The following is a 27,210-nucleotide window of genomic DNA, read 5'->3' as shown; positions in this document are numbered from 1 at the left end:
TCCCTGATTAATAAGAACACTAATGTAATATACATATCAAGAAACAAAGCATACTAGTGTACATTTGTTTTAGAGTAAAGTGGATGTGGCTTTTGTGGTAGTCCATGAAGAGTGTTAACTTATGTAATTTTTCTGTAAAAGGGAAAATTCTTAAGTCTGGTTTAAGACCAAAAGCAATGTATGTATTTCCATTACCGTCTTACTTGTAGACTAATGTGCAGGGAAGCGGTTCATGTCAAAGAAGATTAGATATACTTCTTGTGAGGGAAACCCTTGAAGAAACCCATTCTTTAGTGTTAGTTTTCCAAACATAAGAGTGATGTTCATTTGGACTCCTTACATCTTTGATGTAGATGAAGGTTTTCTGTTTTTGTTGCAGCAGGTAAAAAATATATTTTTGTTTCCTGCCAACATTATGGCTTTTGAAGCATTTATGTTGAGAAGGTGAGACACGATTGTAAAGGTTCTTCTTAACGCTTTAACCTGCTTTGTACCATGCAGCTGATCTTTTGCATTGTAGACTCTTATCATCACTGTGTTGGGTGACTCCAAAATTCCCATCCACAGGAGGATTGTTCCTTCTGACAAGAGATTGCTTCGGAAGTGATTTCGACATGGGTATCTTTACTGAACTACTTCCTTTGGGGTGGTAGATTTGTCCAAACACAACACTCGAATGGTGCCAACCGGAGTACTCAATAGTTAACAAACTGAGTGAAAGCTTAGGCTTTCAGTGGTTTCTTGCATCTTAATGTCCTTATGTTGATCAATGTCAGCCAAAACTGAAGGGACCCACCTGCGGCAGTGGTTCATATACAAGCATCAGGTTACTAGCTGTGTATTAAAATTAGACTTCAAAGTATCCCATCCTATCACTGTTCATTATCCAGTAATCTCCTGAACCCCATGCGTATCGAGTCCATTTTGGCTTCCTGTGTGTCTGCTGTGCTTTCAAATGTTGCTTCCTCCTGCTTCCCAATACCCTTGGCTAATCTCCCAGTTCGTAACCTAAATCGTTCACAGTTTGTCACAGCAAATAGTCTTGCAGAGGAAGGCTGCAATGCACAGTGTCTTGGGTGGAGGGGGCTCTGCTGATATCAGTTCTTTAATGTATCCCATCCATCAGAGGAGACCTCTCTTTACCTTGCAGAGATTGGTGCTCCCTCGAATTCGCTGTTGGGAATCTGAAGAACCTCACTGGACAGACTCCCGATCGGAGCCCTGTCTGTCCGGATCTCAATTTATAGCTGAGGTAAGTTCCCTTTCTAGCTTTATGATGGTTGACACAAGTTCATCATCTTCTGTTGCAAACAAATTCCAGAAATTGATTTCAGGGATTTTTCAAGGTTTTAGTACAATACTTTAATGGATAGTCAAAAAGTATGACTTTAGTAATTAATTTTAAGACGCCATCTTCAAGATTATTTGATTCTAATGCATGGATTGGGAATAAATTGAGTTTGCAGGAGGACACCGCTTAGCCTTTGGCCAGTTGGCAAGTACATTTTACCTACAAATAAGAAATGGAATGCTCATACTGTGGCCTGCAGGTTGTAAATGTATATACCATCCTTTACTTGTATTTCTAGAGACTGTCTTGAAGGAGGTGGACTCAGAATGAGTCGAACTAACTCATGTCTCCCCTTTCCAAAGTGCTTGTTCCCCCCCCAACCCTCTCTACTGGCCTGTGTTTCCAGATTCACACATCATTGCAAAAGCCACTGAATCACAATGTGACAAACGCCTTAATGCCACTTATACTTTAATGGCAATTATGTAGTGCCCAGTGTGATTCACAGAAAGATTTGTGCATATATATTGTTTTATATGAAGGTAGATTGTGTTTTCTTCCAAAGGCTTTTCGAGGTCACCTGGCTGAATTTAAAACTATGGTGACTGCATCTGCAGGGTGTCCCTCATAAAATATGGTCATGTTTGCAATTTGCGTGAACTGGGATAAGTATGTCACCCTTCGGTCAACCGTCTAGCTCGATTATAAAGAGAGTTAGCTATAGTTTTTCAAAACTACTGAAGATTTTAAAATATTTTTCACTTTATTAATCTGTCATTAATTTCTCCATCGTCTCCTAAGTTTTCTTTACATGTGCACTTATTTTACACCCTTTCCCTCCTCTGTGCATTTCTATTGTGGATACTATTTGCAATATCACTGCTTCCAAATGGATTTTGCGTTCTCACACATTACTCCTAGGTTCTCGTCCCTTTCCTCCATACTGTATGGGTGTCTCTGCATAGGGATAGAACCAGATCCTTTTTGCCCTGCAAAAAAACGCATTTCCCATTTAAATTGGACGCATGTGGCTGCGGGCCTGGCCACTCTATTCTAGCCCCTTCCTGCAATGCCTCACCTCCATCCACTTGGATGGGAATGGACCAGAGTGCAGAGTTTTTTTTCACTGTGCATTTGCAGTGCCACGCGTTTTTACTTCCGAACTAGTGTCTGGTGCCACGCTCCAGAGGGCCTTTTGGTTGCGGGCAGCTTCAGCATATGGGCATCCTGTGAGGGCTATGTGCCACCCTCACATCCCCATGTGCTTGGTTTTGAGTGCTTGGGATCTGATCAGAAGGTGGGACTCTTACACAGCGTGTGAAGGCACGCCCGGACTCTAAAAACTGTCTTTGTAGGTGATGTGAGATTTATTTTCAAGATCTCCACTGGCTCATTTGAAATCTTTTGTGTGACACAAGTTGTTCCCGGACAAGAAAGATGAGGTAAGTCACCTTTGTTTCCCAAAGCACCCTGCAGGTGGGGTACTCTTTCCAAGGCAGTTCCTCCTGTTAGACTATTTGTCTTGCGATGCATTTAAATTCTCGGCTCACGTTGGTGCAACATACTGATCGTACGTCCCCATTTATACAGTCGCACTCCACAATTCCGCAAAATTAAATAGACAGTGATTTTCAAAACTCTAAATCTTTTTAAAAGAATAAAATAACTTCAACCTTTGCCTTTCACCATGGTGATCACTACAGTGTTATCAATAGCAGTAAACTGATAATCAACCCAAGGCAACTTCCCTACCTATATGAATCTCACTATCGGCCCATAGAATCTTTCATCCTAGTATTCTGCATATGTATATATTGTACGGTATTGCATGCAAAAAATAAGGAAGTACGCCAGGTGCCAGAAAAACCTTCTTAACAAAGTGTCGGCCGGGAGTGATGCAAGATACAAAAAAAAATCCACAAGCCCATATTGGATTGAGGATTATAAAGTGTGAAACCGCACAATTTGCGTAATTTCCTAGCATAATAATTGGCTACACTAATCGGAACACCTATAGAGTGCTATACATTGGCTAGTCCATTATCTACAACCCCACCCAGGTCCAACCCCTTAAAGATAGTCGTAATTTTTATAGCATTACGTCCACACAATATGGTTGGTTGGCACACTTCATACTGACTGTGATAAGAATACTTCTCTGCCATTGGAAGGCACCTCTTAAGGTGGTCTGGAATGTTGCAACCATCCAAGACAGTCCAATTATTTAATTTACTGTTGCTCGGAATAGAGAGATCAAACCCCCATTTCCACAAAGAAAAGATACTCCCATCTCATTTCCCATGCAGGGCCTTATTTGTTCCAGATTGTTTCCCTAACCTTGAATATTCTAGATCTTTTAATTTGGTCACAGGATGAATAACGGTCACTTTGGGGCTCTCTTCGCCTGTGATATTTCCTTCTGTTTTACTGTGGTTCATTCAGAGTGTGCTGGCAGTGCTTGGCCATAGAGGACACTGTGTATACAACTTAGTTTGGTGTTTTTGGCAATATTTCGTCTTGGGGCACCATGCACCAGGCGATCAAGGCTTCTATGTATTTATTCAATTACTGTTTGGCCCAGAAATAATTGCTACACATCTGTTCTTGTGCCATGGGATTGATATATCCTCGACGCTCTGTCGACCACTATCTGTACTCCCTTCAACTGTAACCTTGGCTGAGATGAGAAAGGGCTTTTCATAAAGTTGAACAAATCTAAGCACTACAGTGTGGCAGCTCCAAAATAAAAAATTGGGCAACATTGTATAAAGACTTTGCTGCAAACTGGCAGAACTTCTGCTCAACGTTACATTTATAATTCATCAGGAATACTGTTTCTTCGTGTATGTGTCTCTCAGTAATCGTCAGTGTATCCAGCAATGTATATTTCGAGGGGATTGGGTCCTCCGACGTATTCCATATCTATGACAGTAATCACCACAGCTGTGCTGCTTTGGAAAATCTTTCGGCTCCTGCGTCGATGACGTCGATACGCCATCCTCGAGGACCTCCTCCGACGGCCGACGTCACCAGATGTTATAAGTAGGACGCACTATGCCCATAGCCTCAGTTCCGTTTTTTCCGCGAATGTGTTCGCTTCGGAGATCTCGGCACTCCTCGACTCTTTGGAGTTTCTGTTCTTTTGGTTCTTTGAACCTGTTAGTTTTGTGAAGTATTCTCGGGATGTCTTCCTCTTATTCCACCCCGCGTCCGGGCTTCAAGAAGTGTGGGGACTGCGGGTCCAAGATGTCGGTGACGCACTCGCACGACGCCTGCCTCTGCTGCCTCGGGGAGGCCCACAACACGGATGATTGTGTCGACTGCCAGTCGCTTACGTCCAAGGCCTTGTGGGAACGTAAGAAGTAGCTGTCGGTCAGTAAGGTGTCCAAGCCCCGGAAGGCGAGGTCCACTGGGCTTTCGACGGACGATTTGAGGGGTGACTTTCCGCATCTTAGTCTTAAGTCTAGGGGGTCTCGGTCCCGGAGTGGGTCCCGCCACTCCTTTGCCTCTTGGAAGCACTCCCAGAAGCGCCGTCATCGGTCGCCTTCCCCGTTCTCATCCGAGGACTCCGCCCGTCGGCGGGTTTCTTATCCCACCAAGCATTCCTCACCGGAGGAATGTGCTTCGTTCGGGAAGAAAATGTTGGCGATACTTGAATCGCAGGGCTCTGGTCCGTCCGTGCCTCCGAGAGGGGTCGTCATGACCGTCCTGGAGACACCGCTTGTACGCCTTTGGGCTCAGGTGGTCGGCACGATTCCCGGGAGAGGTCCCGCGCGGACAAGGGGAATCATTCCAGTCATGCCCGTTCCAGGTCCTGGACCCGCTCATGCCTGTGTGCACCTGTGAAGTCTTCGACGGACTCGCTCGAGGCTCCGCCTCCGAGGAAGTCATCGACGCCATCGGCACCCAGGCTGTCGAAGGACTAGCTCGGGGCTCCGCCCTCGAGGCCTGTGTCGAAGCCGTCGATGTTGTCGGCACCGCGCTCAACGTCGACTCCGTTTCACTCGACACCTTTCGGGGCTGTGGTGTCGGAGGTACCCCCTGGCACGGGGGAACCCCCTAGAAAGGCTCTGGCCAAAGCAAAACATGTCTTTCTCCCTTATTCATTGCCCACTTTCCAGCCTATGGAGTATATTTCTGAGGTGGAAGAGGGTTCTGAAGATGAGTTGGTTCCGGACACGGTACCAGATGAGATTCTTTCTGGTCATAGCCAGATTGAGGACTTGCGTCAGTCACTGCATGACGCCAGCGGTCTGGACACCTCTCCGGAGGTGGAGTTCTGTATGCCTGAGCCTGGCACCCATGCCGAGTCATCGTACCGGCGCCTTATGTCGAGGTTCACAGACTATTTGGGGGGTCGGCGCCCCCAGTTGATTTTGTGCAGGATGACCTGACGGATATCCTCGACCAAGGTCCACCCACTGACCCGGTACTGCCATTCCATATGGCTCTGCAAAGAAGGGTGGCAATGGCTTGGACTGCTCCGGAGAGTCTCCCGGCAGTGTGTAAGTCTTTGCCGCGAAAATACCGCCCAGCCAGTAGTGACCCCTGCTACTTGACCACGCACCCCAATCCGGAGAGTTTGGTGGTGCAGGCCGACAAGCGTTTTGATGACTGGGCGAAGAAAGTGTTTTCTTCAGGGGGTATGGCTCTTCAGGCGGCCAACTCCGTATGTGCCTTGTCACGTTTCACGCACTCTCTGTGGAACTGTATTTTCTTAGCGGCTGAACATATTCCCAAAGGGGACAAACGGGATGGTTTTCTTGCTATTATTCAGGATGGCAAGGATGCTATGTGTGAGTCCGTTCAGTCGGGTTTGGACATGGCAGACTGTGTCGGCCGGTCCATGGAGGCGAGCACCGTGATACGCAGGTTTGCGTGGTTGAGGAAGTCGGGGTTTGCTCCTGATGTGCAAGCCAGGCTCCTCAACATGCCCTTTGATGGTGAGCATCTTTTTGTCAGCAAGGCTGACGAGAGCCTTGAGAGGTTGCAGACCTCCAAAGCTGCAGCGAAGTCATTGGGCGCTGCAGTCCGCCAACCTCCGCCTTTTTTGTCCTTGTTATTACTCATCCTTTAGTAAAGCGAGAGGAGCTGCAAGTCAAAGGGGCAACCGTAGGAGTGCCAGAGGTGGAAAACAAGGTACTCGAGGTGCCAAGGCCACGCAAGCAGTTGCCTCTTTGCCCTCAGGCAACGCCGCAGCCGCTCAGTCATGAGGCTGGTGCCTGTAGCAGAGAGGAACAAGGGATGGTATTCCCCTTATTTTGTGATTTCGAAGAAAGACGGGGGATTGAGACCCATCATGGACTTGCGCGGTTTGAACAAACTCCTCAGGAAGGACAAGTTCAAGATGGTTACTCTCTCTCAAGTCCTCCGGGCCCTTCAACTTCAGGACTGGTTGGTGTTTCCCGACGCTTATTTTCATGTGCCGATCCATCCCAAGCACAAGTAGTACCTAAGGTTCGTGGTTGGCGACTCGCACTTTCAGTTTCGGGTCCTGCCGTTCGGATTGACCTCCGCCCCGCGGGTTTTCACCAAGCTCATGGTGGTGGTGGCAGCGTATCTCAGGAAAGGGGGGATTCACGTCTACCCCAACCTGGACGATTGATTGATCAGGGTGCGCTCTCCCGAGCAAGTCCTGGATCATCTATCCGTCACCTGCCACTCCCTTCAAAGGCTGGGCTTCTTCCTCAACTTAAAAAAGTCCCACTTGACGCCAACTCAGCGGCTCCAGTACATCGGAGCAGTGCTCAACACGTCCCTGGGGCAGTGTTTTCCTCCCCAGGTGAGGGCTCATCACATTCAGCAGATGGTGCACAAGTTCCAACTTGCCCAGAGACTCCCTGCGTTCGAGTACTTGAGATTGCTCGGCCTCATGGCATCCTGCATTCTTCAGGTGCCAGAGGCCAGGTTGCGGATGAGATCTTTGCAATGGGCACTCAAGCTCCAGTGGTCTCAGTCCTCCGGTAGGATGTCAGACCCTGTTCAGGTGCCGCCCTCGGTTGCCCAGGACCTTCGATGGTGGGCCGTCGAAGGCAATCTGATGTAGGGGCTTCCTTTTTGGCTACCCTGGCCGGAGGTGACGATCATGACGGACGCATCCCTCAACTCCATATCAATCTGTTGGAGCTGAGGGCTGTCGGGCTTGCCCTGAAGGCTTTTCTGCCGACTGTGCGAGGAAAGAATGTCCTGATTCTGACGGACAACACAGTGGCCATGCACTACCTCAACAAAAAGGGGGGGCAGGGTCACTTCCTCTGTGCAGGGAGGCGATGCAGCTCTGGTTCTGGGCCATCCAGCAGGAAATTTCGATCTCGGCAGTTCATCTGGCCAGAGACAAGAACGAGACGGCGGACACTCTGAGCAGGCAGAGCACGATCTCTCACGAGTGGGAGCTGGCTCAGGAGATTCTCCTGGAGATCTTCGCCCTTTGGGGGACCCCTCAAGTGGATCTCTTCGCCTCCCGTGTCAACAGGAAGTGCGAAAGGTTCTGCTCGCGGGAATTTCCTCCAAGAGGAGCCTTAGGAGACGCGTTTGCAGTGGAGTGGTTCTTCCCACTGCTGTACGCGTTTCCTCCAGTCCCCGTCATTCCGCAAGTGCTGTGGAGATTACAGAGGTTCGGTTCCCGGATGATCCTCATTGCTCCGGCATGGGCCAGGAGGACATGGTACCCGGACCTTTTTGACTTGTCCATCTGCCCTCCTCGTTGTCTTCCCTACCGAGACGATCTGCTCTCACGGGAGGGGGGTCAGGTTCTTCATCCAGAGGTCAGATCCCTCAACCTTCACGCTTGGCTTCTGAAAGGTTGAGTTATAAGGATTGGGACCTCCCTGAAGACGTGATGGAGGTGTTGCTTTCGGCCAGACGGCCGGCAACAAAGTCCCTGTACCGTTGCCGTTGGAGAAAGTTCTGCGACTGGTACAGGGTTCAGAATGTGGATCCTTTTTCATGTGACATTCTTATCGTTCTGTCTTTTTTGCTTTCTTTGGCCCACAAGGGCCTGCAAGTGGGTACCGTTAAAGGTTACCTGGCTGCGCTGTCTATATTTAAGCGCTCGTCTGAGGAGTGTTCCTATTTTAAAATCCCTTTTATTTCTCAGTTTCTGAAAGGGCTCACTAATGTGTTCCCTCCGTCACCTTTCCAGGTGCCCGGTTGGGATCTGAACCTTGTTCTCAAGTTTCTAATGGGTGCTCCCTTTGAGCCTTTGCATTCTTGTCCTTTGAGACTGTTAACCCTTAAAACTGTGTTTTTAGTTGCGGTCACTTCCGCTCGCAGAGTGAGTGAGTTACAGGCACTTTCAGTTAAGCCACCCTTCACTGTGTTTCATAAGGACAGGGTTGTCCTTAGAGTTCGTCCTTCCTTTCTTCCGAAGGTGGTGTCGGAATTCCATTTAAGCCAGAAGGTTATTCTTCCGGTGTTTTATCCTCCTCCACATCCTGGTAAGGAAGAGGAGAGGCTCCATAGGCTGGTTCCTAGTAGAGCTTTAAGCTTCTACATTTCACGCATATCCCGGGTCAGAGTGGACGATTAACTCTTTATTGGTTACGCTGGAAGGCGTTTGGGACAAGCTGTTACTAAGCAGACTTTGTCTCGATGGATCATCTTGGCAATTGCCGAATGTTACCACTTGGCGGGTAAGGACCCTCCGGTAGGCTTACGGGCCCATTCTGCCAGGGGTATGGCTGCCTCTACTGCCCTGCAGAGGGGTGTTCCTATTCGTAACATCTGTGATGCAGCCACCTGGGCTTCGGTCCATACTTTTGTACGTCACTACTCCCTCGATTCTATCCAGGGGCAGGATCTGGCCTTTGGCAAGGCGGTCCTTTACTCTGCAATTTGATTGGACATTCTAACTTTGTATATTCTAAATTCTTTTCCCACCTCCTTACGTTGGTACTGCTTTGGGAGTCTGTCATAGATATGGAATACGTCGGAGGACCCAATCCCCTCGAAGAACAAGTTACTCTTACCTGGTAACGTTCTTTCGATGGGATGGTCCAACGGCGTATTCCATATTGCTCTCTCCCTGCCTACCCCGCTACAGAATTTCTTATGCGATTGCAGCTTATGTTTCCGCAAGGCTTTCTGTGGTCATACTGGCAGAAGATTGGCGCCACACGTTCTGGAAAAAAACTGCAACTGAGGCTACGGGCGCCGTGCGTCCTACTTAGAACATCTGGTGACGTCGGCCGTCGGAGGAGGTCCTCGAGGACGGCGTATCGACGTCATCGACGCAGGACGCAGACGCCGAAAGATTTTCCGAAGCAGCACAGAGGTAGTGATTACTGTCATAGATATGGAATACGTCGTCGGACCATCCCATCGAAAGAACGTTACCAGGCAAGAGAGTAACTTGTTCTTCTCAGTGATCTTCTCAGTGTACGCTGCAACCTAACTGCCTCATTGTGGCACAATTACCTATAGTGTTGCAAACTAATTCTATTCTACTTGTGTTTATATTGTCCCTATTCTTCTTGTGTGTTGCATCTATTCAAGCCTATTGAACAGTTTGGGCGTAAAGGCCTAAATCATTCATTTAAGTAAGTTCCCTTAACTTGTATTTATGTTCACGTTTTAGGGATGTGGGGGGCACGAGGTGACGTTTGCCCCATTTACACCATCACAGTACTCTAAAAGACACTGGCACTTTATATATTTCTATTCTATATTTACTTCAGAGGGTGTTTAAAACATTTGATTTTCTCCAGTATCAAAATAGTACAGTATCAGAGAAAGTACTTGAACAATTAGCATTCAAAATACGGTGAAGAGTCCCAGGGAATTGTCACTGCTTCCATGGGGGAGGCCCCTTTCCATGAGGCCGGGGAGGTGAGGCCTCTATCCGAAAGACCCCTGGAGCTGCTGATGAGCGGGTGGATCGCATATGTGGGAAAACCCCATTGAAGGTAGTGACGATCCCGGGAGAACATCCTTAACAGACTTCCCCTCCTGTAATTCTTAAGCCCCCCCATATTTTTCTGTTACCCATCCCAAGTAGAGACCATGGACATCAAACCAATCTTTAAGATAGTTAGTAATAATACTGGGACGAGGAAGATACAAAGAACAACAAAGATTACCCACAATTAAATGATATCATATGATAGGTTATTTATAACGCGCTTAATACCTAGAGGTTTCTAAGCGCAGACCCGCAGATCAAACCTGTGTTGCTGCATATCTCGCTTCCAAGTCGAGCATGTTGCCACTGAGCTATCCTCCCGAGACCAACAGCGAAGAAACTCGGTTTGTCAGTGGTGGTTCAAAACTACAGTAAGGAGGGGAACCATGCGTCTTCAGCATCTTGCTGTGGACCGAAAAGCACTGCAGGCAATCCAAAGGAGGGCAGACCTGAAAAAGACAGACGGCATCCAGGAGAGAGAGGAATCAGGTCACACAGCGCACACCGAAGCAGAAAGCAGGGACTCAGCGGCGGATGGAAACACCGGCGTGCCGAACGGTTACTGTCGAGTAGCTGGGGAGACCGGCGGAAGACCAGAGAAGGCTCCAGTGTACCGACAACCCAAAGAAAATACCTGGGGACCTGCGTACAACACAACAGCCAAGACTCTGCAGGTACTAGGGTGACTCAGTTTAGGGTTTGGGATACCCAGGAGAGGGTCGGAACATGTATTGGGGAAGCACATCCCAAACAGCAAAAAAAAGGGTAGGACCTTTGCATCTGTGAGTGAGACACAGAGAAACAGAAAGACAACGAACTGAATATTTGGATCATTCACCATCAGAAGGCAAGCAGGTGAAGGGGGGCTGAGTCCCAAGTTAGGGAAAACACATTGCGAACAGTGAAGAACGAGAATACAAACTATGAATGGAACACACAGACCTTGTCACGATAGTATATCAGGTCTGTGAGTCAGTGCGAATGCGTCTAGCAAAAAGTGTGAGTTCAGTCTCCTGCCAAAGGGTATGTCCAGTGTCTAAGTGGGTATTGGAAATGGGGTCTTGGACCTCAACACAGCTTGGAAAATGCATCCAGGCTGTTCTTCATCACAGTACCTGGGAGCCAGGTCTGCATTTAAGGGCGTGGGGCCCTCTACAGTTTGAGAGAATGTGAAAAGACTCTGGGGAAGAGAATCAAAACCTTGAGCTTCAATGTACTTTGTTTTCCACACCTTTGGAACTTTACTTTTGATCTGCAAAGCCACGCTGCAGGTAGGCAGCTAAAATGACTTCAGGATGCATATGAGATATGAACCTATTCTTTATTGGAGATCATACGTGTGTCTTCCAATGACCAACCGCTTTCTCTAGTGCATTTTTACTTTAACACTCCATACGCAACATTCCATGCCTGGTAGAGCATGGAATGTGGTCTGCAGTGCACTGAATGCTACACATCTCCCTTTTCTACTCTGCAGCAGTAAAAGAACATAACATCATTAAAGAAAAGATGTAAACAACACTTAGGACAACTGTAAGGGAAATAAAATGCTCTCAGCAACTTGTTTACAATGTGACAATAATGTATTTTTCTTTACCCATTCATACGTTTATGTTGGACACCTAATGAAGTGCGGTGTGTACTTCCACTCTCAGTCTATATAATCTTTCATGTCTGAAGGCCTAATATGCAAACGTTTTGCACACACTACAAGTTACCCTTCTTTCCTTCATCCCCTTTCTTCCTATCAATGTTTCCTTCTGGGGTGTCTCTGCGTTTGCTATTCACACACTTGAATGAACTAGTGAACACCACCCGCCATGCACATGTATAGACGGCTAAATGCTTAGCACTATGGTAGCCAATTTGGCCGATCCCTGATATATTTTATTTGTAGCACGCCTATACACATTACTTGCCGCAGCTCTAAAGAGCAGTATCTGTTTCGTAGAATTGGTTTTCATTTGCAAAGCAATTTGGAACTGTTGGATAAAAAAATTAAAAAATACTCTAACATCTGAAACCTTAACTGCAGCATGAAACTTCTGCACAACCTCCATGGCCTCAGGCCAATCAACATTCCTTTCTCTTCCGGTATGAGGAAACTTTATCCGGAACCAATCACCTTCCTCAACAAGACATTTCTTTGCCACCTTCCTAGTGTCAAAATTGATTTTGTTACATACATGTCTTGTTATATTCTCCTTGAAAACATCAAAATCAATCTCTTTCCAACATGCTCTACCCAACCAAGGTGGTCCCCCTCAACATCTCAAAGGGAGACACCCCTGTTGTGGCATGAGGCATAAACCTATGTGCGTCCACTGTTTGTTCTGCCTCTTTCCTCCAATCTCCATTTCCTGAGATGGCACACTTAATGCTATTCTTAATGACCTTGTTGAATCTCTCAACACTTCCATTGGTCTCTGGGTGATAAATCAAACTGGTTTTATGCTCTATGCCATTTTTCCTTTGAGAAAGGCTTCCATCTCATCAGACAGCATTTGGACCCCCTTTTCTGTCACAATGGTAGTGTGATAACCTGCTCTCCTAAACATTTCTTCCAAATATTTGATTATGTCCTTGGAACAGACATTCTGAAACCATGAAATATCCACCCAGAGAGATAGCATGTCCACTAATACAATACAAAATCGCAAAGTCCCTTGACTCCTTACAGGTCCTAAAATGTCTAACCCCACCCGCTTCCAAGGTATGGATGCAATGGACATTACTGCCATGGGTTCTACCCTCGCGGTACAACCTTTTACAGAATCCTCACAAATGTGACAATCCCCGATTAATCTCTCTACCTGCAAATCCACCCCAGACAACCAATCATTTCGTATTATGAGTTGCTTGGTTTTGCTCATGCCTTGATGACCCTCATGTGCAGTCTGTAGGATATTCTTTCTCACACTGGTGGGTGGAAACACTTTGTCCCTCCTCATAATCATACCTTTGTTTATGAGTAACTCATCAAAAACATGTCTGACTGCATCAGGCATCATTCCTTTCCAGATCTCACTTCCTTTGACACCACATTCAAGATGCTCTCTGACATCTCTAAGTACTTCATCTGCTAGCATGGCTTCCTCCCATTCTTTCTCAGAAATAACTTTCTGGTTAACACTTAAAATTTGATCCTCTTCATTGCTATTATTATCTTCATTTACAACCACATTGATTAATCTTGATAGACAATCTGCAACTTTTTTCTCACTCCAGGTACATGTTCTATCTTCCAGTCGTAATCGTACAAACCTACAACCCACTTACATATGCTGAAAGATACTTTTATCTAAACCTTTAGTCGTCAAGACTTCTTTTAAGGGCTTGTGATCCGATCTGACCACAAATTTCATACCCCAAAGAAATGGACAGAACTTGTCAATCGCCCACTTAATAGCTAATAGCTCTTTTTCAATCGCGGAATAATTATGTTCTGCTTCTCTAGATGCAAAAGCAATGGGACATTCTTTCCCTTAATTCCTCTGAGACAACACTGCCCCCAAATCATGATTGCTTGCATCTGTTGTAAAAATGCTCCTTTTATTGGGATCAAAACATTTTAAAGTGGGTGCATTACTCAAAGCTAACATAATTTCCTCAAATTCATTCTCACATTCACCATCCCACTGAAACATCACTCCTTTCTTCACAAGCTTTCTCATGCCAAATGTTTTATCAGCTAACTCAGGAATAAATAGTACTCAGCATAGTACATAGTACTCAGCCATTCCTGAAAAGGATACAATCTTCTCCTTATTATCGGCACTGTGAAAATTCACAGTGGTATTTACTAGACCGTTCTTTTGCCTATTCCCTTGCTCAGATATTTCATGTCCCAAGTATTGTATGGTAATATTGTATGGTAGATTTATGAAACTTGCACTTATCCTTACTTAGTGTTAGGCCAGCATCAATGAAAGTGACTAATACTTTCTTAAGCCTGGAATTATGTTCTTTGAGTGTCCTACCATATACCAATATGTCATCTTGGAAACATAATACTCCCTCCATGTGGTGAAACAATTGGTACATAACCCGTTGAAATACGGCTGCTGCCGATACAAGACCTAAAGGCATGCACTTACATTGAAACAACCATTCAAGGGTAATGAAAGCTGTTATATTCTTAGAGTGTGGGTGTAAGACAATTTGATGATACGCAGACTTTAAATCCAAAGTGCTCATCACTCTTGCACCATTAATTGTGCCCAACATTTCCGTTATATTGGGCAAAGGATGTCAGTCTTGTATCACACATTGATTGACACACCAAGTCTATGCAAAATCAAAGCTTACCATTGGGTTGGTGAACAGTGACCAATGGTAAAATCCACTCGGAAGATTCAACCCTTTCTTTGACACCTTGTATCTTCCTCTTTTACGGCAGCTCTGATAGCTATTAGTACTGGTCACACTTTTTGCACAACTGGGATGGCATTAGATTACATGCATATTTTGTGCATAAAACCTTTCAAATTGCCCAATTCCTCTCGGAATACTGTGTGTTGGGTAATGGGTAATCAATTCTGGAGAGTTGTCATAATCTGCAGCATAGACTGCTTCTTCAGCATTTTGGTCAAGTTCATTTTAAGTCTCTTTCGGTGTGACCAACTAAGTAGTGGATGTGTGCCGTTGCTGGAAATATAGATCTTTCCTTTTACTGATCTGTTCTTGAAACGCCTAACAGACCAAAACCAACCTTTCCAAGTCAATGTGTTTGCCTTCATACAGGTTTTACATCCACTTCATTGAGTGTGATTTCCTTTCCCATTTTTGCTTCAGAAATGACCCTGGGCAGTAAGGTATACTTGGCCACAGAGTCAATAACCATTTCCATTTTGGTACCACCAATATCTATGGTTGACATGGGCTTCACATCAGCATCTTCCACCTTGTCTATTTCATTGTCGATGGTGCTTGCGCATTCTTCTAACTCTTCACACAGTTCATCGACACAGTCGATGTTCTCAGCTTTTGTTTTGCAACAGTAATTGAAGTATACCTTTTATTTGCACCTCTTGCACGTTGCCTTAATACCAGGACTTTTGTCACTGCCGCAACAAAAGCATCTTCTTTCATCTTCATCTTTTCTTCCTTTGACTCTACTTTTTTCTTTATCATACTTTCCTTCTTAGTCCCTCCCGACTGTGTTTCTTTCTTGAACAGCTAGGACTTCCATCACGTGTTTCTTCTTTCTGCATTTTTGTTTCAGACCACTTTTCTAACTCTTTCACACACTTGTTGGCTACCTTGATGACCTCATCTAAAGAGGGATTTCTTGTTGACCATGATGTTTCTCTTACTTTCCCACCATTGCTTTCCAACATGAACTGATTTCGTAACCTTTCATTGAGGGTGGTGCCGAATTTGCCTGAGGAAGATAAACCTCTAAGTGCCATGATATACTGTTCAAACGTTTGTCCCTGCTCTAGTTTTCTTTTACCAAAGTGGCGCCTTTCAAATATGATGCTCACGGATTTGTCATAATGCTTGTCAAACATCCTGATGCATTTTTCATATTCAGTGAGACTTGCTTATTCTTCATCAGAGACCGGAGGTAGAGTCTCAAACGGTTCTTGACCGTAATTGCTTAAACAATGCATGAGTAAAAAAAATGTGCCACTCACTTACAAAGTTTAAACCATGGTTCTGCAAACACATAATGATCAAAATGTTTCGTCCAAAGTTTCCACAGTACCAGAGGTTTACATGTGGTATCTAGAAAGTAGTTGGGAGGTGGAATTCCTTGCATGGTCATGTTTTGAGAATTGTTTAATTGTCCCTGTCTATTCTTTGTATATATTGCACTTGTTGTACTCGCCACTTTTTTCATTGTCATTGGTTTCTCCTCCTTTCTTAATTGGTCACTTTTCCTTTCTTAATGCTTGGTTTTATTTTTGTTTTGTTTTTATTGTAGTGTGAACCAGTAGTGTGAACTAATGTTAAGGAGATTGTTTTTCCCCTTCTCCCTGGTGTTCGCCGTGCCTGAGTTCTCACGTGTGTATCTCACGCGATATTCTGTTTTTATTGTAGTGTGAACCAGTAGTGTGAACTAATGTTAAGGAGATTGTTTTTCCCCTTCTCCCTGGTGTTCGCCGTGCCTGAGTTCTCACGTGTGTATCTCACGCGATATTCCTGTTGATTTTGGTTTCCTAGGAGACTAAAAATGGCAGAATGCAATGTGCCATTCAAGGGTCTTGTCTTGAAAGCCGTGTGAGTCTGATCACCTGCCCAGTGGATTTTCTTGGCGAGGCCCTTGCCTGTTCCTGCTCTCGCTCAATTTTTGCTCGCCGCTGGTGTTGGATGAGGGCTTGCCTTTTTCGCAGCTCGCCGCCACCCTGTCTGTTGCGATGGGATCTGGGTCATGTCTGCAAAGGGCGCGCTTTCTCTTTGGGATAGGCTCGGGACAATGGAGGCTTAGCGCAGGTCGCAGCCCACTTTTCAGTGTAGCAACTGAAACCCGTGCAGCTCTGTTTACTCCTCGGACTTCCATCAACAGCTGCTGTACACTGTTACTGCTGGGCTCATGTGGCTCCTTCGACTCCAGCTGGTCGGTCAGCTGGCTGTCCCTCAAACTGCTGCTGCACACAGGCAATGGTCTCAATGGCGGACTGCTGCTGCACACCAGCACTTCTGGGCTCATGCGGCTCCTTCGACTCCAGCTGGTCGGTCGGGCGTCCCTCAAACTGCTGCTGCACACAAACACTGCTAGGCTCAATGGTGGATGGCTACTCGGTAGGCTGCAGTCTCGGATTCCTCGTCGCCAGTAAAATGACTTCAGGATGCATATGAGGTATGAACTTATTCTTTATTGGAGATCATACGTGTGTCCACTGGCTCCGTGGCACAACACCTTCAAATTACCAACAGCTCGCGCTAGTGCATTTTTCCTTTAGCACTCCATACTCTACATTCCATGCCTGGTAGAATATGGAATGTGGTCTGCAGAGCACGGACTGTTACAGCAGCCAAGAGACCTTTTTAACCTTTTCGCCTTTTATTGAGTTTAGCTTGTGAGGGATAGATTAGGATTTGGACACAGGATGGTGGACTTTGAGGTGGACATCCTGACACAGACAGTTTTATAAGGGCTAGTTAAGATTTCATCCCCCATTTTTACTTTTTATAAAAGTCTCTGCCAATCAGCATGCCAACCCTTGTGTCCGACTCTTAATTCTACATCGTCACAGTACATACGCAATCACCTATCTACCCTGTGCAGGTCTGAAGTATCTATTTGCTATGTACGGCCAGTCAATGTAGACAGTAGTCAACCTAATTTGGCTCTGACAGGTTTGAATATGAAAAATGCTCTTGTGGATTTCTTTACTCTGTTCTGAACCCACATGTGTACTATGTTCTCAGAATATTTGGGTGCAGCTTGCAATGAACATTAATTTGCAACTTTGACTAAACGTGAATGTGTTATTTGCAGTCTATATGTGTGTGAGAGACTTTGAATACAGCTCAATGTGCAGCTTTACATTCACTGGTGTGTGTATGTGCACTGTTTTCAATCTATTCGTGTGTGCAACTTTCATTCTTTGTATGCCTGCACAGTTTTAATGATTGTGTGAGGTTTTCAACCTGCATGTGTTTTTGTGCTGGAGCTTATTAGTTTTAGTATTCGTGCATGCTCACATTCAAAGCCAGGTCCAACTAATTTAACATTTTCCCATTAGGAGTGACTCTTGCCCCCACATATGCTGAATCGTTGGACTTTGAAAACCACACTTCGAGTGGATTGTGTCCTCCAACGTATTCCTCATCTTAGATGTATTCCATCCAGCTTTAGCTGCTTTGGAAAAAGAAATGTCGGCAAAGAGCGCTGTGCGTCAATGTCGTCGAGTCGATGATCCCTCGAAGGCTTCCGTCGAGGATGACATCATCGGGTATACAAGTAGCACGCGCGGCGCATGTTGGCCTCAGTTCCGTTTTTCCGCGGTACACGTTGCTTCGGAGATTTGGCGCGTCTCGAGTTCTGTGAAACGCAGTGAATATTACTGATATATGTCGATATGTCTTCGTCATCAACGCCAACTACGACCCCGAGATCGGGTTTCAAAAAGTGCAAATCGAGCGGTTCGAAAATGTCTATCACAGACCCGCACCGAGAATGTTTGTGGTGTCTTGGGGAAGGCCATGACATGGAGGCCTGTACGAAGTGTCAGGCAATGACAGGGAAGGCCTTGCGAGAGAGGAGGGGAAAACTACAGGTAGGTCGTAAATCTGACCGCAAAGCCTGTAATGCCTTTAGGGCCCACTAACACACCTCTCCCAGAAAAGGTTTTTAAACCTCTTCCTAGGAAGGAATTTTTCAAGCCCCTGACCTCAATTTTTGAGGAACAGGAGAGATCTGATGAGGAGAGTGTACCCTTTGGACTGGAATATGGCACCCCAAATGTCCCAGAATGCCTGATTTCGGAAGAAAGCAGGACGAGGGACCTGGTGGAATCCTTACATAATGCAAGTGGTATTGCTACATCTCCTGAAACAAACTTTGGCAGACCAGATCCAGGAGAGCATGCCAGTCCCTCACACCGTCAACTAATGACAAAAGTGGTCGATTATTTAGGATGGGCTAGACCAACCCAATTCATCCAGGATGATTTGACTGATATATTGGACCATGGTCCCACCGAAAATCCAATACTACCCTTTCATGTAGCCTTGAAAAATAGGGTGGTCAAGAATTGAGAGACTCCGGATTCTATTCATCCAGTGAATAAATCCCTTACTTCAAAATACCGCCCTGCAAGTAGCGACCCCGGCTATCTGTCTAAACATCCCACTCCCGAGAGTCTAGTGGTACAGGCAGCCACAGCTTCAAACAAAATGGCGTACCCTTCTATCCTTCCATACAGGGACGATAAGCGTGTGGATGGCTGGGCACGCAAGATATTTTCAGCTGGGAGTATGGCATTAAAGTCAGCCAACTCCACATGTGCCTTGGCAAAGTTTTCATACACTCTGTGGGAGTGCGTTGCAATGGCGTCGGAGCGCATACCAGAAGGGGATGAAAGGGAAGGATTGCAAGCCATTGTTAGAGATGGAAAGGAGGCCATGCAGGAATCATTTCAATCTGGACTGGACACTGCAGATAGTGTGAGCAGGTCCATGGGCACTAGCACGGTAATCCACAGATTTGCGTGGTTACAGAAGTCGAGTTTCGCACCAGACGTACAAAACCGCCTTCTGAACATGTCCTTTGACAGGTCTCAGCTTTTTGGCAGCAAGGCTGACGAGAGCCTTCAGAGGTTGAAGACCTCAAAAGCAGCTGCCAAGTCTTTAGGAGCTGCTATTAGGCAACCTCAGCCTTTCCATGCGCCAGGACAATCTTGGAGGGGACGATCCTATCGTTACTACTCCTCATATGGAAGGGCGAGAGGAATGGCTAGTCAAAGGGGCCAGAAAAAGGCCACTCGTGGTGGACGAGGAAAACGTGCAAAGCCAGCTCCAGCTGCGGCCTCTTTGCCATCAGCGGCCGCAGCAACCACTACAAAGCCACTTTGAGGACAGCATCTGCAAGAATGGCGAGCCATTACTTCAGATGTTTGGGCTCCAGAAATAATAGCCGAAGGTTACTGCCTTCCTTTTCTAACGTAACCTCAAAACAATCCACCAGGGAGACACCCTTTGAAGTTTTCAGACCCGCTCCTACAGCAGGAAGTTCTAACCCTGCTGCAGAAAGGTGCTATAGAGCCAGTACCTGTAGCGGAGAGAAACAAGGGATGGTACTCCCCGTATTTTTTGATTGCCAAAAAGGACAGAGGACTGAGACCAATCTTGGATTTAAGAAACTTGAACAAGTTCCTCAGGAAGGACAAGTTGAAGATGGTCTCCCTTTCTCAGATATTTCAGGCCCTTCAACTTCAGGATTGGTTGGTGTCATTGGACCTCCAGGATGCTTATTTTCATGTGCCGATTCATCTCAAGCACAGAAAATTCCTGAGGTTCGTAGTTGGCGACTCACACTATCAGTTTCGAGTCCTGCCATTCGGATTGACCTCCGCCCTGAGGGTCTTCACCAAGTTAATGGTAGTGGTGGCAGCGCACCTCAGGAGAGGGGTGGATTCACGTCTACCCCTACCTGGACGAGTGGTTGATCAGGGCACGTTCTGCTGAACAAGCACTGGATCATCTAAAAGTCACCTGCCACTTCCTCCTCAAACTGGGATTCTCCCTCAATTTCAAGAAGTCACAAATGACACCTTCCCAACAGCTCCAATACATAGGGGCTTTATTAGACACATCCTTGGGAAAGAGCTTGCCTCCCAAGTTGAGGGCTCAAGACATTCCTCAGATGGTTTCCAAATTCAAAGATGCCCAAAATCTCCTGGCCTACGACTTCTTAAGGTTACTCGGCCTCATGGCATCCTGCATCTTCCTAGTGCAAGAGGCACGCCTGAGGATGAGATCCCTTCAATGGGCTCTAAAGACTCAATGGTCACAGTTCTCAGGTCAAATGATGGATTTTCTCCAGATTCCGAACAAAGACTCTTCTGTGATGGACTTGCACAAGAGAATATCCTAAAAGGAGAGCATTTTTAGCAACCGTGGCCGGAGATTACAGTAGTGAAGGACGCCTCACTCATGGGGTGGGGAGCTCATGCCAACGATCTGACAATCAGCGGTCGCTGGTCTCCATCAGAGTCCAAACTACACATCAACCTTTTAGAGCTGAGAGCAATCAGACTAGCGCTGAAGGCTTTTCTACCATCTGTCAGAGGAAAACATTTCTTGATAATGACCGACTACACAGTGGCCATGCATTATCTAAACAGAAGAGGAAGTGTAGGGTCACTACCTCTGTGCAGAGAGGCAATGCAGCTCTGGTATTGGGCGATTCAAGAAGGAATCTCCTTAACGGCAGTTCATCTAGCCGGGGAGGAGAATATTACGGCAGACGTTCTGAGCCGGCAGAGCACGGTGTCCCACGAGTGGGAACTGGCTCAGGAAGTCATTCAAGAGATCCTCGCCCTTTGGGGAACCCCTCAAGTAGACCTATTTTCGACCAGAATCAACCATAAGTGCAAAAGGTATTGCTCAAGGCAGTTTCCCTCGAGAGGAGCCCTAGGGGACGGGTTTGTGGTGGAGTGGAATTTCCCACTATTATATGCGTTTCCTCAGATTCCTGTCATTCCTCAGGTCATCAGGAGACTGAGACGGTTCAGAAACCGCATGATCCTAATTGCCCCGGATTGGGCCAGGAGAACGTGGTACCCGGACCTTCTAGACATGTCCATCTGTCCTCCGGTACGTCTTCCTCAGAGAGAGGACCTTCTCTCACAAATGGAGGGTCAGGTTCTCCATCCAGAGGTCAAGATTCTCAACCTTCACGCTTGGTATCTGAAAGGCTGCGATACAAGCATTGGGACCTTCCAGGTGACGTCATGGAGGTGTTGCTTTCGGCAAGAAGGCCAGCAACAAAATCTCTATACCGTTGTCATTGGAAAATGTTTTGCAACTGGTGCAGAGAAAAGAATGTTGATCCTTTTTTATGTTCTATTCCGGAAGTACTGTCCTTCCTCTTGTCCCTGGCACATAGAGGTCTAAATGTTGGGACCATTAAAGGTTATCTTGCAGCGCTTTCCATCTTGAAGCGCTCGTCGGAAGAATGCTCCTATTTCAAAATTCCTTCAGTATTACAATTCTTAAAAGGACTCACCAATGTGTTTCCTCCTTACCCTTTCCAAGTACCAATTTTGGATCTTAATCTGGTTCTAAAATTCTTAATGTGTGCCCCTTTGAGCCCTTGCACACTTGTCCATTAAGATTGCTGACATGGAAAACTGCTTTCCTAGTTGCTTTAACATCTGCAAGAATAGTGAGCGAATTGCAGGCACTGTCTTCTGGGCCATACTGTGTTCCATAGGGACAGAGTGGTATTAAGGGTTAAACCCTCATTTTTACCTAAAGTTGTGTCCGATTTTCATTTAAATCATAAAATTGTTCTACCCGCATTCTACCCTCCACCTCATCCTAGTAAGGAGGAGGAAAGATTGCACAGGTTGGACCCGAGAAGAGCTCTAAGCTTTTAGATCTCTAGGCTTTCCAAGCTTAGTGTGGATAATCAACTGTTCATTGGCTACACCGGAAGGAAATTGGGTCAATCTGTGTCAGAACAAACCATATTACGTTGGAGTGTGCTTTGCATTTCAGAATGCTACAGATTAGCAGAGAACAACCCACCAGAAGGCTTAAGGGCCCATTCCACCAGAGGCATCGCCTCTTCGACAACCCTTTAAAGAGGTGTTCCCATAAGATCCATTTGTGAAGCAGCAACTTGGTCTTCGCTGCATACCTTTTCAAAATTCTATAGTCTGGATGCTTCACAGTCTAAGGAGCTGAATTTTGGTAAAGCAGTACTATACTCAGCCATTTAAGGGCATCAAAAAATCTACTCCCTCCTCCAAAGAAATTGTCCATACTGCTTTGGGAGTTTATCTAAGATGAGGAATATGTTGGAGGACACAATCCACTCGAAGAACAAGTTACTTACCAACTGGTAACGTTCTTTTGATTGGATGTTCCTCCAGCGTATTCCTCATCGCCCTCCCAGCCTCCTACCCCTCTGTAGATTTTTCTGGGTTATTGCCACTTCAACTCTCGCAAGGCTGATACCTGACTAACGGCACAATCTACACAGTAGAACAAAAGTGAGGGGGAAAAACAGAACTGAGGCCAACGGGCGCCGTGCCAGCTACTTGTATACCCGATGACGTCACCCTCAACGGAGGCCTTCGAGGGACCATCGACTCGATGACATCGACGCACGGCGCCCTCTGTCGAAAGGTTTTTTTTTTTTAAGCAGCTAAAGCTGGATGGATTACATGTAAAATGAGGAATATGTTGGAGGAACATCCAATCGAAAGAACGTTACCAGTTGGTAAGTAACTTGTTCTTCTATCAAGATTGGGTGGAGTTAAACCATATATATTGTGATGAGTCAGAGGTGATTCCCACATAAAATCTGTCCGAGGACCCTTCTCATGTGGCCAGGGAAAGGCAGACGCTTCTGTTACTGACCCTGAGGGTTGTGAGCTGCGGCAGGAATGCATTGGGGGGAGAACAGGTCAGGAGGAATGGGATACTACCTTTACGAACTTTCCCAGAGACGCTACAATGCTAATGTCTTATGGTAAAATTAAGATTGTAAAAGAAAAAGCCAATTTTAACATTGAGGACTTCAAGTCCCACAATGCCCAAAGTACGGGATGAGGATTTCAGTGAGGGGGACAAAGGAGTATAAAGGGCCTCCTCAGTGGCAGGCATTAGTTGTTGCTGTGGTTGCAGTGATTGCAGTTGTAGCAGCAGGAGAAGCATAGGGTAAAGTACTGTTCGTGACTCCACGTTGCAGCAGCAGCCAGGATTGAGGGGCAGCAGAGAACCCAGAGCCACCACGTCTGAAAAGCAGATGCCAGTTTCGTGAGGGTCTTGACCCTCAAGCACTGTGTCTGCAGAGCCTGCATGGCGTGAAGCGTTCATTTCAAATGCTTTCCCCAAAGTGAAGTGTGCTCCGGTGGCAGGCGAGCACCGGAGCACTTCTGTAGTGTGGACCGCTCTTTCCCTGACCAACACACACTGCGGGAAGCAGGAGAAGGCGACCTACCGGGGAGCGGGAAAACGGAGACAGCAGAAGACACAAAGGCAACAGAGCGAGCGGACGCGTATGCAGCACCCACTCAGTTCACTAGTTGAATGTGACCCCGGAACATTCCATGATCGCCCTCTGGCCCGTGCTTCTAATTTTGAATACCAAACTAATGTTAAGAGGCAGAAGTGGAGGATTGGGCTTAACCTTGCATACCAAAATAAGACTTATAAGATAAAGTGGCAGAATAAGAACATCGGGGGCAATAATAATTCTGAAGATTATAAAACCACCACTGCCAAAGCCAAAAAAAGGCAATAACATCAGTGAAGACCTGCTCTCCAACCTTGACTCTAACATCCCTTCTGTCCTCATCTACTGCGTCTCTCCTCTGCCTTTGACACTGTCAACCATGCCATCCTGCTCAACCGTCTCTGTTATAACCTGGGTACCACCGATCAGGCCCTGGCCTGGCTGACCTCTCATCTCTGACCGAACCTCCCAAGTCCAACTTGTGTCCTTCCTTTTCTCTATCTCAGTCTCTACCTGTGGTGTTCCCCAGGGCTATAACCTCTCTGCCCGGCTCTTCAACCAATACCTGGCACCCCTTGCTCATTATATTGCCGCTCTCTGTTTTAACTTTCAGTGCCATACGGATGACACCTAGCTCATTTTCAGGCTTTCTTCTGCCACCTCATCTTCCTCTCTCATCTCTGATTGTCTGTCTGCTAATCAGGAGTGGTGTGCCGCCAACGATCTCTGCCTCAATGCCTGTAAGATGGAGATTCTCCTCATCGGCACACCTGCGCCCTCCTTTCCTTTCATTTTCTGGCCGGCCTCCCTTGGCCCTCTTCCTGTTCCCACCTGTGTGGCTAAGAACCTCTGGGTCATCTTCGACGCACTCTCCTTTTCTCCTCACATCTCTGACGTCTCTAAAAATCAAACTATCAACTGCACCTCCTCAGAGGTATTCTTCCTTTCCTCTCCTGACCCCAGAAGCTTACTGCCTCTAGAGCACTGGTTCTCTCTAAACTGAACTACTGCAACAGACTCTTTCTAAATCTGCCTGCTTCTACTCTCCGCCCTCTGCAACTCATCCAGAACAGGACTGCGAGACCTGTCCTTGGCCACAAGCTCTGGGATTGTATCTCTCCAGCCCTGAAATCTCTTCTCTGGCTCCCAGTGGCTGCAAGGATTAAATTCAAGACCCTTTGCATTATCCACAAGGCTTTCTGGGGTTTGGGTCCAAAATGCCTTCAACTCTCTCTCTGTAAATACTTCCCTCTCGAGCTCTTCGCTCCTCCGCCTCCAACTCCCTCAGGGTCAGTCGCTTCTCCAAGCATCGAGTTGGGGGTAGATCTCTTTCCTCGCCCCAGGCCTTCCGCGGGAACAGCCTCCCTGCCACTCTGAAACATGAGGAGAACCATTGCTGGTTCTGGAAGCACCTCAAGACCTTCCTCTTTGCCTCTGCCTTCGCTCTTCCTCTTCCCTGCTGATCTTGCCGCTTTGGCACCTGCACCTAGCTACCCTCTGATTTCGGGCCCAGGTCCCTTGGGTCTGTATCTGTAAACCTACAGTCCCCTTACCTGACATCCCTAGTCCCTACCTGCACTACCAGTTTTTTGTTGTTTTTATCCCTTGCTCAGCACTTCCCACTTCTCCCCTCTCCCTTGCTCTATCCCCCTTCCCTCTCCCCTGCACTTGCGCGTTCTCAATGTCACTGGGCCTAGTACGATCATTGTTTTTGTCCTCCCTTGTTACCCGCCCTTGCCTCGTCGAACTCTGAAATACTTGTGCATGAGCGCAATACAAATAAAATATCATATCATATATCAATAGTAAAAGAGCTTTACAGCAACCAATATTGCCGCAACCCAAATAGGGCAGTTAAGAAGAACAATTGGAAATTCTATTGTCACCAGAAGTAAGAGCCAATAATTAAGAAATACCCAAACAAGCATTGCCCAGACCCAAGAAGAGCGAGGGTGATAAAAAGCTATTACCAGCATTTGATTGATGTAAGAGTTGGGAGACAAGTGTGGCAGAAGTGCTGCCCTCCTGTTAGCCAGCATTCAGGAGGAGAAGAGCAGAATCTGTGTTGCATGTGGCACAAACAGCACAAATGTGGTTTATGTCTTTACAGAAGAAGTGTTTATTTCTGAAGTTGTTGAAAGTCAAAAGACTTTGCTAAGCTGTTGCCAAATGAACTTTACCACAGAAGTGCTTGCTGTAGAGTATGAAGTTTATGGTCCTGGCACACGTGTATGCCAGAGCAAGGGACCTTGTAGTGTTAGACCTGGCAGGTGAGTGGACGAGGTGGAAGTTATTGAAGTACTGTGTTGTAGTTAAAGACTGTGGAGAAGAGGAAATGTCAAAGCCACTACCTCATATTGTGAATAATTGTTGACTCATCCTAACAAACTATTTCTGTTGCCATTAAGGAACTGTAGAAGTAGTTTGGTTCTGAAGAAGTTGTTGTGTTGAACATTCTGTTATCAGTGGAAAACACAGATGTGTTATTTATGTTGGAACTATTGGGAAGACCCATTGAGAGACTTGTTGGAGAAGAAAACATTGGTTTTAAGAACTGTTATAAAACAGAGCTTTCTTATTTTGAACTGTGGATACAAGATTCCTGCATTAAATCTGGGGAAGGGATCATTACCCAGGACACAAGGAGAAACATGTATTAAGTATATGTTTGATATGACTGTTGTTTTGTTATACTTTGAATTGCCATACATTTCCTTCATGTGTTTATTATGCATACGTTTGAGGGACAGATTCCTTTTGTTAGGGTGTTTCCTTTAGTCATTTTGTCAGGCAGGGAAACCATCTTTAGGGTAGGGCTAGTGAGGCGTTTATCAAACCCTTTTAAGTGAATAAAATGGCATCTTATGTAATACCTTCACAAAGCTGTCTGTCTCACATTTCTGACCCCTCACAATATATTTGGTTGCTCATAGGATTATAATGGTTGTGGAATATGGGGAGGAGATGACCATTGAGAATGTTGGAACAAACTGGAGAGCAGAGCTGATACTATTTGATGGAATGACTCCCAAGTAGATTGGAGACCAGTCCATGGAATGATGGATGACCAGTTTATGGTTGGAAAATGGGTTCCAGATAGTCACCTCAAAAGAGGGTTTGCTGATAGAAGGATAAACGAAGTAGAACACTCTACTGCACACCAGGTGTAATCAGTGTTTAGATGTTTTAAAGATTTGAAAGTAGAATTCAATTATAAACATAGGGTATGGAGACAGCAGGGCCTCCCCTTGCAGATAGGGTGCACTTCAATAGACTAATAATGCTATCTATATGAAGATACCCGGGCCTCTGCACACCATTAAAGGCAGGAAAAACCAGTCAATAATTCAGGACAAGTAGCTGATTTGACAATGTATAATT

General features: G+C 46.2%; 1 protein-coding gene across 6 annotated transcripts in view; it reads left to right on the top strand.

Moving 5' to 3' along the window:
- Positions 1–27,210, top strand: part of NCOA1 (nuclear receptor coactivator 1) — a 1,575,181-nt gene that overhangs the window by 1,427,931 nt on the left and 120,040 nt on the right. For 4 of the 6 annotated variants that reach the window (XM_069605680.1, XM_069605681.1, XM_069605683.1 and 1 more), the window contains one exon: positions 1,151–1,252. The exons of the other annotated variants lie outside the window; for them this stretch is intronic. In XM_069605680.1, the coding sequence (XP_069461781.1) occupies positions 1,151–1,252 (102 nt within the window). The remainder of the gene's footprint in view (positions 1–1,150; positions 1,253–27,210) is intronic. 6 annotated transcript variants of the gene reach the window in all.

The sequence above is a fragment of the Ambystoma mexicanum genome, chromosome 4p, assembly GCF_040938575.1.
Source record: "Ambystoma mexicanum isolate Mex_15411 chromosome 4p, UKY_AmexF1_1, whole genome shotgun sequence".
Lineage (NCBI taxonomy): Eukaryota > Metazoa > Chordata > Amphibia > Caudata > Ambystomatidae > Ambystoma > Ambystoma mexicanum.
This window is presented reverse-complemented; position numbering and strand designations above follow the sequence as displayed.